This window comes from Ascaphus truei, chromosome 1 (genome assembly GCF_040206685.1).
Source record: "Ascaphus truei isolate aAscTru1 chromosome 1, aAscTru1.hap1, whole genome shotgun sequence".
In the NCBI taxonomy this organism is placed as follows: Eukaryota; Metazoa; Chordata; class Amphibia; order Anura; family Ascaphidae; genus Ascaphus; species Ascaphus truei.
In genome coordinates, this window is record NC_134483.1 from 313,656,437 (window position 1) to 313,671,567 (window position 15,131).

A 15,131-nucleotide genomic window follows, 5' to 3' on the forward strand; every position below is an offset into this window, starting at 1 on the left:
GTCGCCGCTCTTCAGCGCCCCTTAACCCCGGTACCCTTTTACCATCTCTGGAAGAGTCCTGGAACCTCGGGTAGTGGGGTTGCTCCACAACTATGGGTTGCGGGTGCTCTTCTGCTGCATTGTACCTTTCTACGAGGGCCACAAGCTCATCCGCATTGTGGGGGTCACTCCGACTGACCCAACGGCGTAAGGCAGAGGGAAGTTTCCTCAAGAACTGGTCCATGACCAACCGTTCCACGATGTGGCTGGCTGAGTTGATCTCGGGTTGTAGCCACTTCCGGGCGAGGTGGATGAGGTCATACATCTGGCTTCGGGTGGCTTTATCCATCGTGAAGGACCATGCGTGAAACCTTTGGGCGCGAACAGCCGTGGTTACGCCGAGGCGGGCGAGGATCTCGAACTTCAATTTTGCATAGACGTTAGCTTCGGCTGGCTCTAGATCAAAGTAAGCCTTCTGGGGTTCGCCGCTTAGGAAGGGTGCGATTAGACCAGCCCACTCAGCTTCTGGCCATCCCTCTCTCTGTGCCGTGCGTTCAAACGTGAGAAGATAGGCTTCCACATCATCCGAGGGTCCCATCTTCTGAAGGTAGTGGCTTGCCCTGGTCATTTTCGGAACTGGGGCTGCCGCTGCCAGTGGAAGGTTACTGATAGTCCCCCTCAGGATCTCGAGTTCCTGCTGTAAGCCCTGAGCGAACCGCTGTTGCTCCTCTCTCAGCAAGCGGTTTGTCTCTTGCTGGTTTGCAATCGCGTTTTGCAGGGCTTCATTCGTCTGTTGCTGGTTTGCATTCGCCTGTTGCTGGTTTGCATTAATCTCTTGCTGGGCTATTAGCAGCTGTTGCTGGGCTGCATTCGTCTGCTGCTGGTTTGCATTAGTTTCTTGCTGGGCTATTAACAGCTGTTGCTGGGTTTCATTCGTGTCTTTCTGGGCAGCGACATTGCGTACCAGCGCACCCACCACGTCTTCCATCTTGTTTGCAGAGGATGAAAAAAACTTTTTTTTTTTTTTTTTTTTCTTTCAAAGTTCTTCAACCCGCAGACCCCCTAGTGCTCTGCCCGCATTCTCCACCATATGTGACAAACGGCTTACTCCGGGACTCCGTCGTTTGTCCGGGACTGTTTAGAACACGGTCTTTTAGGGTAGGTTAAATGATGAGGCGTCACGTACTGTTCCTTTAAACAGGCTATGCCTGGTTTATTCAGTCCCAGGCACTGAGACTGCCACACTGCATACAACAGAAACACAAGCAAAACAAAGACTGCTCACCTGAGCGATAACTTAACTTAGATATCCCTGACTCAGGGTTGGACGTGGCTTTTCCACTTCCAACATCAAAACACGGTACTTTTGCAGTCTTACACAAATGAACAGAAAGATTGAACCTGTTTGGGGAAGAGGCTTCTCCCCTCTGTAGTTCAGCAGCCTTCCAGCCTCCTGGCTCTTGTGGGGAGACCAGAGCAAACAGGAAATCAGTCTTTCATACCTGATTCCTAATTAGCATGACAGGTGACAGAAATCAGGCAGCAGACAAACTCTGGTCTGGATCTCTCATCCCTCAGTTCCAGCGCTTGCCAAACTGTGGGATGGAGTGTATGTATTATAAGGCTGCACTCCCAGGCCAAACAGGATAGAAACTGTCTAGTATCCTGGGAGCCCTATATACGGAATTTATTACCATCCCCTGGTTTCTGTCACAACATGTAAATGGTACTTGAATGACATACTGCACAGCTTGTGAAAGCTTGATGGGGTTTTTTTTGTGTGTGATGTACTATATTCCAAACCGCCTGACACTCTGTTTTAAATCCATGTTATAATGTTCATCTTTAATCCTCAGCTCCACAAAGTTTGCTTCAGTTGGATTCCACAAGGCACTGACAGCTGAGCTCTCTGTCCTACAGAAGACTGGAATCAAGACATCATGCGTTTGCCCTGTATTTGTTGACACTGGCTTTGTAAAAAATCCAAGCTCAAGGTGAGGACTAGAAAAATCTGGTGGTGTGGAACTATATGTATTCTTGGTCTTTCACACAACCACTTTTATTCTACATGATAGGATTGTGAGCATTCTGTAGCGACCATGATTATAAACCTAGCCACTGTCACGTACAGCACACCTGTGAGCAAGTGACCTGCATATGGGACAAGGGTCCCTGTTTATTATAGAAAAAACTATGCACTTAACACATATCTGTTGTTGCAAAATGTGTCGAATATGTAAATACTCTCTCCAGAGCGTGCAACAGTTCATTCAGAGCCCAACGCATCACTTATGAAATGTTTTAATATATATAAAAATATAGTGCTTAGATTACAGAAAAAGGATTACAAGAACATATAATTATAGTAAATGCAGGACAGTTTCTTAAAATAACAGGATAAAACAGAAAACAGAAATCCCTATACAGTACGTTACCAAATATCAGGATTTTCTCCCAGAGAGGTCACTGGCGCAGGAATGATACTTCATGTATTTGGTCCAAAAAACACACTTTTGTTGATATCTGATTATCATAATACCTTGCTAAGCCTTATGTAGTATTTTTTTCCCCATTGGAAGAACATAAACCCACCCCTGTCATAAATCAGCTGCAAGATTGACAGTTGCATGACAGAGTAAAAAAACTTCTTCCAAACGACGTTTACGTTTTGCCTCTATATAAATGCACTCATAAATTCCATTCTCTAGTACGTAGACACACATGAGTCACATCAATACATTCAGGCGGTTATGACGGACGTAACAAGACAAAGTATGGCCATCTTGCCCTTAAATTTGAGCGACAAATGGATATCTGCCCCTTATTACCTCTAGACCTCACGTGCCTGGTCTAATTGCATGCTTCTCCTTGCCACGAGAGTACACATGTAACTCTTAGCATGTACAGTAGATAACGTCACATGATCTTCTCATTTTTAATAAAGTCCTTAAACAAAAGCATAACCTGTGTGTCGCCTCTCTCTAGAATGCACCAGTAATTATTCACAAATAATAGCCCCCCCCCCAAATTAAGTCCTCTTTGAAGACCAGCACAGACCCAGGAAAAGTCTTGACCTGACATAAACCCAATATACTGTATTTCTAAACACAAACTGTACCTTTTATTAACCCCTGAAGCATCAGATTGATTAAAATACATAATATTTCATGATATTAACATGACATATCAAAAATAGAATGATAACTAGTGTTTTACCGAAGTTGTCTTGCTCCCTGTGTGATCCATAGTCATTAAACCATCTGACAAGGGGGGGAACATTGTGATTATGGAAAGAGAGGAGTATATCAGAGAGAATTTAAGACTCCTATCCGACCATACCTGCTACGAGATCCTCCCAAAGGATCCCACCATTCAATACAATCAGGAACTGTTTACCATCCTCAATATAGGTTTGACAGACAAAGTAATTAGCAAGCGTGAACTGAATGGTATGTACAATAAAGTCCCCAAAATAGCCACATTTTACAGCCTCCCAAAAATTCACAAGCCTACAAGGCCACCACCGGGACGACCGATCGTCTCCGGGATCAATAATGTGAGTGAACAGGCGAGTGTCTACTTAGATAAAGTACTGAGACCGTTTGCAGTAGCACTCCCGTCATATTTGAGAGATACCACTGATATACTCACACGTATTGATGATATTGTGGTAGATGAAAATACGCTCCTCATCACCATGGACGTGGAGTCGCTATACACAAGCATAATACACGAGAACGGCATACAAGCTACACTGTACTTTCTTAAAACTAGGGGCCTATTGTACACGAAGCATAACAAATTCATTGAATTATTGCTACGATTCGTATTGACCAAAAACTACTTTCTGTTTAATAACAAACTCTACCACCAGGTGCAGGGGACTGCAATGGGGACAACATGTGCCCCCTCATATGCGAACCTGTACCTGGGGTGGTGGGAGGCAGAAGTAGTGTTCACAGAGGAGAATGAGATATATACTACCCATATTACCTTATGGGCAAGATATATCGATGATATTATCATTCTCTGGTGCGGACCTCGTACCATGTTTGTTGAATTCATTAACAAACTCAACTGCAACTCCCTCAACCTACGACTTACTTATGATATCGGACCGGACAGCATAGTCTTCCTAGATCTGAGAATTACGCGTGCCAGCAATGGTAGAATAGAGACTACAACACACCGCAAATCAACTGCTACAAACAGTTTACTACATGCCGACAGTCACCATCCTCAGAATCTCTTAATGGGCATTCCAACGGGCCAATATTTAAGAGTCAAGAGAAATTGCTCTAGTGATGAGGCATCCGAAACACAAGCACATTCCATGCGCCAGCGCTTCCTCGCTAGAGGTTACAGTAAAAACAGCGTTAGGAAGGCCAACAACAGGGCAAAGCAAACACATCGGGCATCTTTGCTTAATCCTAAACCAAAACCACATGAGCAGAAAACCATTTGCCTCATTGGCACATATAACAGACAATGGCAAACCATCGCCAACATTGTCAATAAACATTGGCATGTTCTCTTGGAGGGCACAGACCTACGAGGGGTCTTGAAACCTAGACCAACAATGGTCAGTAGGAGATCGACCAACATCAGGGACCTTTTGGTCCATAGCCACCTTGAACCAATCTCCTCGGGTACCTGGCTTGACAAAAGATCCCCGGGTAATTATAAATGCAAGGGGTGCCGTGCATGCCAATATGCTCAGGTCACAAAAACTTTGGGGAACTGGGATGATAGCAAGACGTTCCAAATACGACACTTCGTAAACTGTAGAACCACTGGGGTAATCTACCAAGCGGTGTGCATATGTGGCAAAAAATACGTGGGGAAAACAAGCAGACAATTACGAAGGAGGGTCCTTGAACACATACGGACCATACGGAATAACATTGACACCCCACTGGCCAAACACGTCAACACTGCACATGGGGGTGACATCTCGAATTTACGCTTTAAAGGCATATACCAACTTCCAGAATCAATTAGAAGGGGGGACTGGGATCGTGAACTTTTGAAAAAAGAGGCGAAGTGGATTTATACACTAGGAACTCTGTACCCACAGGGCCTGAATGAGGGATTCATGTCTGCCCCATTTATTGGTTGAACCAAATTGACATGAAGCCAGACACCGTGCTATGACCCCAAGTACTGTACTTTAAGGATCTGGTTCCCCTTGGGGGGTGGGGTAACAGTAACCTACCAGCAAACATCTGGGCTACAATGCCCTACTTGTCCTTTTAGGTCACACACTGGTACATAACGCCATGATATGTTACTCCACGTTCACTCCCTATACACCCCACACCCTGCTCCCCAACATCGGAGGATGATCTCTACCCCCTCCTACCACTATATATTTTTAGATCTACTAACTAAATATAATTCCTGGATTACCATTATGCCCCAATACCCCCAGTACAGACTCTATAATTTATAAATTATAATTATTTAAAGTAAACATTGCCCTCTTGCACCCTGTGCCACATACTCTCTTTCCACCCCCATTTCCGTCCAACCATTCAGGTCATTCTACAGGTACCTGCCATTACTTTTTACAATAAAGAGACACATAACACATGCTTTATTGATTTATACTTACCTTAGCGCCACCGTTGCCATGACAACGCGTGCCTATTTAATCCATCGGCTACCATAGAGGCGGGGCCACCTTGAGAAAGCGTCAGAGCGACGCGAAACGGCCGTCGGTGGAGGACGCACTTCCGTGACGTCAGCACGTGACAGTGCGGTGTCGAGCGCAGCTCCGAGGCAAACGCTGCAAGGGTGAGCTGTATCGAGGCGTCCTGTTACTCCCAAATGAGACTCCCCCCACCCGGCTAGCTAATGTTCGGTGGTGTTCATTAATACACCACGCCGGGTGGATGTCTTCGATCTATGTGTTATTATAATTTGACACTGTGTGCTATGGAGCTGGGTCTCAGCCAAACTGGTATTACTCATCGTGTAATTATCTATGTATAATAATTGAGTAGACCCTAACCTAAACCGCACACCTTTAACTCGCATAGGGGGAACTGAGCAATTGATACCATCATAATTAGGCTCACAGACGCAATCACCCACTTGACACTGTATTAATAACGTTATTTATTACCATTTCCCTCCCTACCCGGTTAACTAAATGCTCGGTGGTGTTCATGAATACACCACACCGGGTGGGAGCTTTATACAGTATATCTAACCTACACTAAGTGGGTCATTGAATTAGGTCACACTCACAGAGGCTCCATTCATTTATCGATTGATAACCTAGTGAGGCATACAGCAGACCTTAGCATAGACTCCCCACACTTCACTAAGAGTGTTATCTAACATTACCTCCCTCCTCACCCGGCTAACTAAACGTCCGGTGGTGTTCATTAATACACCACACCGGGTGGGAGCTGTATAGAGTACATCTGATCTATACTAAGTTGGTCTTGGAATTAGGTCAAGACCTCAGTACCAACTCACTCTATGTAACTTCACACTGTGGGTTCAGGAATCAACACTGTTATACTTGGAAATATAATTTGCTTACACATCTTTACTTAACCATACTGTGCCGTTTCCACGGAAGTTCGTGGGGAGTAGCTCATCAATCAATATCTATCTGTGTGAGCACTTCCGAATAGGCTGAGGCACTATATATCTGATAGAGATTGTGAATGTGCCATGAGGAAGTCTCTTGCACATATCGTGCATTTGGCTTCCAGCCTTTCCCTAGCTACATAGTAGCCTTTTAACTTAACTTTATATTTTCATGCGTCGTCTTTAGGGACCCTTATACATAATTTTTTATAGTTGACTCTTGACGATTAGAGTACCCTACTGGATGTATTGATCTTTATACATATCTAGCATGTGAGTGTCGTGACACTGTACATCTATCACTCACTAAAGTTTTCTATGAGTACTCCCCTTGAGTCACCATCCATTCATTGTAGGTATACCTTTATGTGTCCTGTCCGGTACATCTCTGATAGGACAATAATCATCTACATTTCTATACCTCACTGAGGCATAAGCTAAACATCCATCCTGCTTATGCCAGTCACTTAGGGTTCCCTAGATCGATATGGCAACCAGCCTAGCTTATAGGACTGGGAGCTAACTATTTAATTCGGTTTTAAGTGTTTTGTGTTTCCTGTTACCCTAATGATTAATTAAAGGTTTATTTACTTTCATTCCCTTCATCACCTTACGAGTGCTTGTTCTAAAGGGGTCCTCTCTCTTGCCTAGGCAAGTACATTCTATGTTCCCTGTGTGATCGTTGCGTTAGTGGCGATAAATGGGTGCTGCTTAGGATCTGGTAATAAATCTATGCAGAGAGGAGGGATCCGTGGGTAGAGCCCGCTGGATGAAGAGATCCTATGGAGCGCACACCAAACAGCGGTGAAAATTCTAAAAATTGTTTTTAAAGGTGATGTACCTTTTAAAAAGATGGGAGACCTACAACTGTACTCACGGATTTCTATTGATAGAATTAATAACAGGAAACATAGATAACACTGTGTGATGTGGACTGACAGGTAATTAGATCATAGACAAAAAGCTAACATAAAGTGAACAGGCTAAAAATTACAGGAGCAGCCTATGAGTGGGGATAGTAATATTAGTCTTTGTAGGGCAGGCAGATTCCTTCCGAAGGATACTTAGTTTTGGTCCTTGGGGTCCAGGGTAATGTTCCTTGTCTTATGTTTACAAGTATAATCACATATCGGTGTAAGGCTTCGATTATGCCAGCTCCGGATGGGCGTGTGTGCGATCTGGTGATGTCATAGTTGCGACACGGCCAAGCGACATGTGCACTGCAGGCAGGAGGCAGCCAGAGAAGACAGGGAGGTGTGGTGGAGGTGTGGCCATGATCGGTTCACCCTCATTAGCTGTACTGCTCATGTGACGTGGCCTTTGCCTGAAAAAAAAAAATTCCCAGGTCTGTTCTCTTGTCTGTCGCCCTGCAATTCCTGTCTGCACGTGCGTCACGCTAGGTATGTACACGTAGTGCAATTTCCCCCACTCTATGGGAGATATGGCGGCTACTGAGTGTGTGGTGTGTTACCTGTAGCTCACAGGAGGCCCGAACCTCCGCTGCTGGGAACCTGGGTGTAGCTGATCTGTCTGGTGACAGCACCTCCACCTGTGCGGGATCCTAGTATGTTGGATATCCCCGTCACAGGACCCAATGCAATAATACACACACTGATATAGATAACAGTTTACTACATGCATAAGAAAAAGGAATAACAATATAACTCCCACACCAAATAGGCCACGCATGGCCGTAAACCCACAGTACCCCACAACACAGTGTTCACACTCGGATAGGATATTCCCCCAAAGTACTGAGGTGCCCCTGGGCATCCAACCACCCTGGTGTCCACAAGAGTCAACCCACCCAATGTGTGCAACAGCGCTGCCCACAACTAAAGCGTGATCTGTTGGTGCACTTGAAGATACCTGCCGGTGCTCCAGCACCCAGTAGGGCCGGCTGAAGACAAGGGCCCATCGGGTCCCATGCCGTCGTCGAGTCCGCCTCCACGTGGAGTGGTATCCAGCTGGAGGGTCCCACCGTAATAATCTCTCTCGGTGTGGTGATCTGGTCCCAGACCACCAGATGCCAGGTCTCCCCGTTTCCTGGCTGTGTCCCTCATGCTTCTACTACAGGGCAGTGTCCCTATCTACTGGGATGGTCCCTGCAGCAGCCACAAGCTCAAAGGGGGAGTTGGGGAATAGCTGGGGCCTAAGGGGGTCTCTGGCCTAGTGCAGGGGTCACAGACACCCTGCACACTGACCCTACCCTCTCCTTGTCCCAGCTCCGACTGACTAGTGTGTCCCAAGCGCGCCAAATGTATCTAATTGCTGCCCCGTCATCTCTGCAGCCCTATTGGCTCTTTGGCTGCATGTGGGGTGTAGCCCCTGGGGATGCTGGGAATTGTAGGCCCCGCGGAGCCTATGTCCCTAATGGCCACCGCTAAACCTTACTTCTGCACATGCGCAAGCACGCGCATGATTTAACATGGCGACGCCCTGCAAAGGGAGCTGCCAGAACCCTCCGGCGACTCGTCACCCTACTCAACCTCCCTGCTCCTAATGGCACCTGTTCCTGCCTACCTCGCAACCGCCGGTTGCACCAGCGCCCCTCCGCAGTGGATCAGGAGGTAAGGGGGGCTTGGGGAACCCAGAGGGGACCTGGCCACATACAATTAAAATGTATTGTTGCAATTTTATTTTGAGCCGCGCGGCTCCGTCACCGGCCGCATTGGGTATACTCACGGCCTTAGGCTGCGGCCACCGCGCTTATGCTTGAGAGCGTTGACGTCACCAGCTCTCCAAGCATGAGCGCCGGGTGTCCTAGCTATTTCACACGCGAGCGTGGGGGACTTGCAGGCAAGCTGAGCGCGGTTCAAAGTCACTTTTTTTTGTTTATGTAAGCGCCAAGCGTGAGTCAGCATGTGCCACGCACGAGCGCATGCACCACGTGAGCGGGGACGTCAAAATTTTAATTGTGAGAAGTAACCTCACCAAGCACCGTGCGGCCAGCACGGTCAGCGGCAGCGTGGCTGCAGCCTAAGGCCTCATCCAGGGTGGTGCTGAGCGGGCACACTCACACTGGCTGCACTGAAACACATTGCGGCAATGTGTGTGGCGCTCAGAGCAAGCAAATTTGAATTTGCCGCACGCAAGCGCGTCACTTGAGAGGTTCGCCCAATGAGGGTGAACCAGCACCGTGACGTCGCGGCCGCACCCCCAGGTGAGCGCACGCCTAGCCAAATCGCCCGGCCGAGCAGGGCACAGCGCACGAGCGCCAGCGCGCCCATTCCCTGCCTGGCCGCAGCCTAAGAGGCAAAGGGGAACATTGCAACTGAAAATAAAGGAGTACTGTATGTTGCAGCAGTTTTTTTTAAATCCGCAGGGTGGCAGCAGAGTGCAGTGTCTACGTACTGTCTTTTCTGGTAGTGTAGCTGATATTGCAGGTCAATCAAATTGAATCAAATAAGCTTTATTGTCATGACGAAAGAACATTTCAGTATTGCCAAAGCATAAATAATAGGGGGTAAGGTATAATGATTACACAGAACATGAATAACAGGGGTTATGGTATAATGATTACACAATACATGGGTAACCAAGAGAACTCAAGAGAGAATTGAGTAAAGAAGCCCACTGATCTGCACTCATTACCTAAGTAGTAGTATGATACTCCTTGTTGCTAAATATGTATACACACGAATCCCTGTCAGGGTATGGAACCGACGAAAAAACAAAAAAGTTTTAATACATCACTTTTTTGTTTTTTCGTCAGTTCCATACCCTGACAGGGATTCGTGTGTATACATATTTGGCAACAAGGAGTATCATACTACTACTTAGGTAATGAGTGCAGACCAGTGGGGTTCTTTACTCAATTCTCTCTTGAGTTCTCTTGGTTATATATATTATACCTCCTTTGCACCTACCTTATCATTTATAGGACTTAGAACATATATTTACCTTTCAACCCCTGACCTTACACCTGCTATACAGACCAAAGTTTCTGAATGCCTCTCTGGAATATCATCCTGGATGGCCATCCGCCGAGTGAAACTTAACATGGCAAAAACAGAGCTCCTTATACTTCCTCCCAAACCTGGCCCTACTACCTCCTTCCACATTGCTATTGGAAATACGATCATTCACCCAGTAGCCCACGCACGCTGCCTAGGGTTACACTTGATTCCACACTCTCATTCTCCTCTCATATTCAAAACGTTTCTAAAACTTGTCGCTTTTTCCTCCGCAATATCACAAGGATACGCCCTTTCCTCTGTTACTCGTCTGCTAAAACTCTGACTCAGGCCCTCATTCTCTCCCGTCTCGATTACTGCAACCTCCTGCTGTTCGGCCTTCCTACCTCTCACCTGTCTCCCCTACAATCTATCCTAAACGCTGCTGCCAGAATCACTCTACTCTTTCCTAAATCTGTCTCCGCATCTCCCCTCCTGAAATCCCTCTCCTGGCTTCCGATTAAATTACGTATCTCACACTCAATTCTCCTGCTCACTTTTAAAGCTTTACATTCTTCTGCCCCTCCTTACATCTCAGCCCTAATTTCTCGCTATGCACCATCCCGACTCTTGCGTTCTTCTCAAGGATGTCTTCTTTCTACCCTTTGTATCTAAAGCTCTCTCCCGCCTTAAACCTTTCTCACTTTCTGCCCCACACCTCTGGAATGCCCTTCCCCTCAATACCCGACTAGCACTCACTCTATCCACCTTTAAGACCCACCTTAAGACACATCTGCTTAAAGAAGCATTTGAGTAGCACTGGATAATCATGGACACATGACACATAAAGCTTGGCCCCCTGCAGACGCACTTACCAGAATTCCCTCCTACTGTCTCTGTACGTTCTCCCTACCTACCAATTAGATTGTAAGCTCCTCGGAGCAGGGACTCCTTCCTTAATGTTACCTTTACAGTATGTCTGAAGCACTTATTCCCATGATCTATTTTTTATATTATTTGTTATTTATATGATATGTATTACTACTGTGAAGCGCTATGTACATTTATGGCGCTATATAAATAAAGACATACAATACAATACAATATAGGCGAGCAGTTTAATTTCTCTTTGAACAATAGTAACAGTTACACACAGGGATGTGGGGGTTAGTAGGCATCTCTCAGCAAGTGACTAGGGTTGCCAGGTGTCCGGTATTGAACTGGACTGTCCTGTATTTGGACACTGTCCAGTAAAAAATGAGAGGTACTGTAATACTGGATATGTATGTGTCCGGTATTTTCCTCCCTGGACATAGTGACCTGACGCACCTTTCACCATTGAGTCCAGTATTTTTGGAGAAGCCACCTGGCAACCCTACGTGTGACAGGTGCTGATATACTTTAGTGTGCAGCCAGTTCTGCTGGGGTTTCCTCTTCTCCCAGGAGGATTGCAATTTTTTTAGTTCTCTTCTATATTATTAACGTTCTAGATAAGAGCTGAGTTTCTCCAAGTGGGCACTCCTCACTTAAGAGTATTGTGTGCAGCGCACCAGGAAGTGTGTTTAATCTTCTGCCTCTCCTAGCTGATATAGCAAGTCTGTGTGGCCTGTTTGGGTGCTTGATTGGTTGATCCGTAGTGGATACTATGTAGTAGTCTTGAATTGATACAAAGTAAATCACTTATGTCAATCGTGCACTGTTTGCCATGCACAGGCTGTTTGCAATATGCTGCTTTCTATGCCGTCTTGCTTCTAGCCACTCACGGAGCTCGTGGTGCGTGACATCACGCGCCACCACGTGACCCACGCGCCTGCAGACAGAATAGAGTTGACTATGGAAGCAATTGGTTTGGCAATAGCTGGGGCACCAAGTCATAGGAACTTTGATTGCAGTAGGTCAGGTCCACATTGGCTGCTCAGTTTCAATTTGAGGAACGCTTGTGTAATCTCCTCAGATACTGGGACAAATTAAGAATTGTGGGCAGTGTTGGGAGAGGGTGGGGCTATAGGGGTTCTCTCAGAATGAGCTTTATGTTTGTGGTTTGGGTTGCGTTTTGCTAATATAAGTTAGTAGCACATCCCACCAAGTATTAATTGAATGCATTTGCAATGCCAGTGGGATTTGTCAGAGTAATACCATCTTGAATCGGGCTGGCTGCTACAGTACATTGGAGAGGTCAGTCCGATCAGCCCATAGAAAATGAGCATATGTCCATAATGTTCCTGAAACATCATTAAGGTGGAATTAGAAATTTGGACATGGCCGTTCCGCCATGACCAAGTCTCCGTTGGCGTTTAGCTATAGAGTGACACGCAGACAAAGCCGCTGCGCTGCTGGACACTCTGGCGGCCGCTTCGCCAAGTTAATTTAATTTAAGGGTTAATTTAGTGGTTAGGGTAGGGGGTTAAGGATTGGGGTTTTAGGGTAGGGAATTAGGGTAAGGAGTTTCAGGTAAAGTCTTAGGATAAGGGGTTAAGCTTTTAAGAGTAGGGGATAAGGTAAGAAGTTTTAGGGTAGGGAGTAAAGCTTTTTAGGGTAGGGGATAGGGTAAGAGGTTTTAGGGTAAGGAGTTAAGCTTTTAGGGTAGGGGATAGGGTAAGAGGTTTTAGGGTAAGGGGTTAAGCTTTTTAGGGTAGGGGATAGGGTAAGAGGTTTTAGGGTAAGGGGTTAAGCTTTTTAGGGTAGGGGATAGGGTAAGAGGTTTTAGGGCAAGGGGTTAAGGTTTTTAGGTTAGGGGGTAGTGTTAGTATTAGGGGGATAAGATTAGGGTTGTTTAGGGTAAGGGGTAAAGTTACGGAATTACTTTGGCAGCAAAGTGGCCAGTGGCGAGAGGACCTTGCAGCGAGGTGAGTAGCGGCTAAACACCAGCAGAGATTTGGTCGTGTCACGCTGTGCTGCCCGCAGACCAGACTAACCCCCAGTACTGAGGTGGAGAGTGAGTAGAACATGCACCCGCAGCCCGGAGTGTGGATTGATAGAGTGGCCAAGGCCGAGGGTACAAGGAACTTGCCATAGTACTTGCCAGATCCGGGCGTAGAGAGAGTAACATAGTGAGCTCCGAAGCCAAGGGTCGAGGGTAGGAGTGGTCCGAGTCGTAGAGGTCCTTGAGCCGTGTTCGTGGGGTCCGAGAGGTAAGCGAGGTCGAGAGATAGCCGGGATCGAGGAGCCAGAGAGGGTAGGAAGACAAGCTGGTTCGGTAACAAGATCTGAAAGGTAAGAGGGAGCTGGGCATAGAATCCAACAGCACAAGGCAAACGAAACTATGCAGAGCGAGGTTGCATAGGAGCTACAGGGGTAATAAAGCGCAGTGGACCAATCAGAGGAGGAGGCAGGGCAGAGGTGAGCTGACGGGACTCTTGTGATAGGACAGGGGGTGATGAGCTGTCTTGTTGCAGCTGGATGGCTGGGGGGTGTGAGTCTGGATCCTGAGTCGGGCGGTGGGCGGAGCTAACCACCTGGTGCAGTGAATAAATTAGCTTGTGTGGCATGCGCTCTGTAAGTGGAGCGAGCGCGCGCCCAGTGGCAGTGACCGCGGCATACTAGAGCCACGGGGGGGGGGTTCACGGCGAGAGGCAGGAGCAGAGGGAACAGTGGCCGGTTGGGCAGGCAGGGAAGGGCAAAGCCGAGGGGGCGTATGCCCTGATTCCTCACAGGTCGCAGCAAAACGGCCGATACCAAATATCCTAGACAGTCAATAAGGTACTTCAAAGCTTATAAGCATTGTACTCATCTTAGTAGCAGACATCAAGATAGGGTTTCACTATGATTTTGTAATATAGTAAAGAGGAGACTACACACTCAATTTGCTAGACCTGCGGTCTTTGCAGCATTGGTTCATAACGATCACTTCTTAGAAGACATCTTCTGGTGACAGCCAATTGCCATATATTTTCAACGGAGCATGAAGTACATCAAAAAAGCAATGTTTCAAACCCACAATGGCCTTTCATCAGGTAAGTGAGCTTATGATTTTGAATCCAGAACCAATCAGTGCTACATTTGCCTGGCAGCAGAGTGGCTGTGACTTATATCCATTTAGAAATGCTGGCTTTGGAGTCTATGACCCTTATTCTGTAAGGTGTGATAGCAGGTCATCTGCACTATCGCATGAAACGTCCCATTGACTATAACGGGGCTTTATATGCGATAGTAGGTCATCTGTGCTATCACACCTAACAGAATAAGGGCCTATGGGATTTATTAAGCTGCAATAGAGCAGATCATAGCAAAATCGTAGAAAGACTGCGTCAAAACAATTGCAGTTTTCCTACAATCACACTGGAATCAGCACTATCGCAACTTAAAAAATTACAAATTGCAACTCATATCAAATTGAAAATTCCTATTGCTTTCAATGAAGTCCTTTTCCATTATATACTTTGTGCAGTTTTCTTACCCCAGAATTCCACCACTTGACTTGATACACAGATCACATTATTTGTGTTTCAGAATATTTCCCGTGTTGCAGCCAAAAGATACTGTGAAGCAATTGGTAGATGGTATTCTCACTAATAAGAAGATGATTTTCGTTCCTTCTTTTGTGTCATTCGCTCCACATTTGGAGTTGTAAGTATATGTTGAATACACACAATGCAGTACACGTACATAGAAATTAGGCCTTCTGGACAGACTAGCAGTGGAACTGCAGAAGAA

The 15,131-nt window shown here is 46.3% G+C and overlaps 1 protein-coding gene across 1 annotated transcript in view; it reads left to right on the top strand.

The window, feature by feature from the left end:
• LOC142497556 (17-beta-hydroxysteroid dehydrogenase 13-like) overlaps positions 1 to 15,131 on the top strand; it is a 53,069-nt gene that overhangs the window by 24,965 nt on the left and 12,973 nt on the right. The window contains exons 5-6 of the mRNA XM_075605515.1: positions 1,836 to 1,973; positions 14,928 to 15,044. Coding sequence (XP_075461630.1) covers positions 1,836 to 1,973; positions 14,928 to 15,044 — 255 coding nt within the window. The remainder of the gene's footprint in view (positions 1 to 1,835; positions 1,974 to 14,927; positions 15,045 to 15,131) is intronic.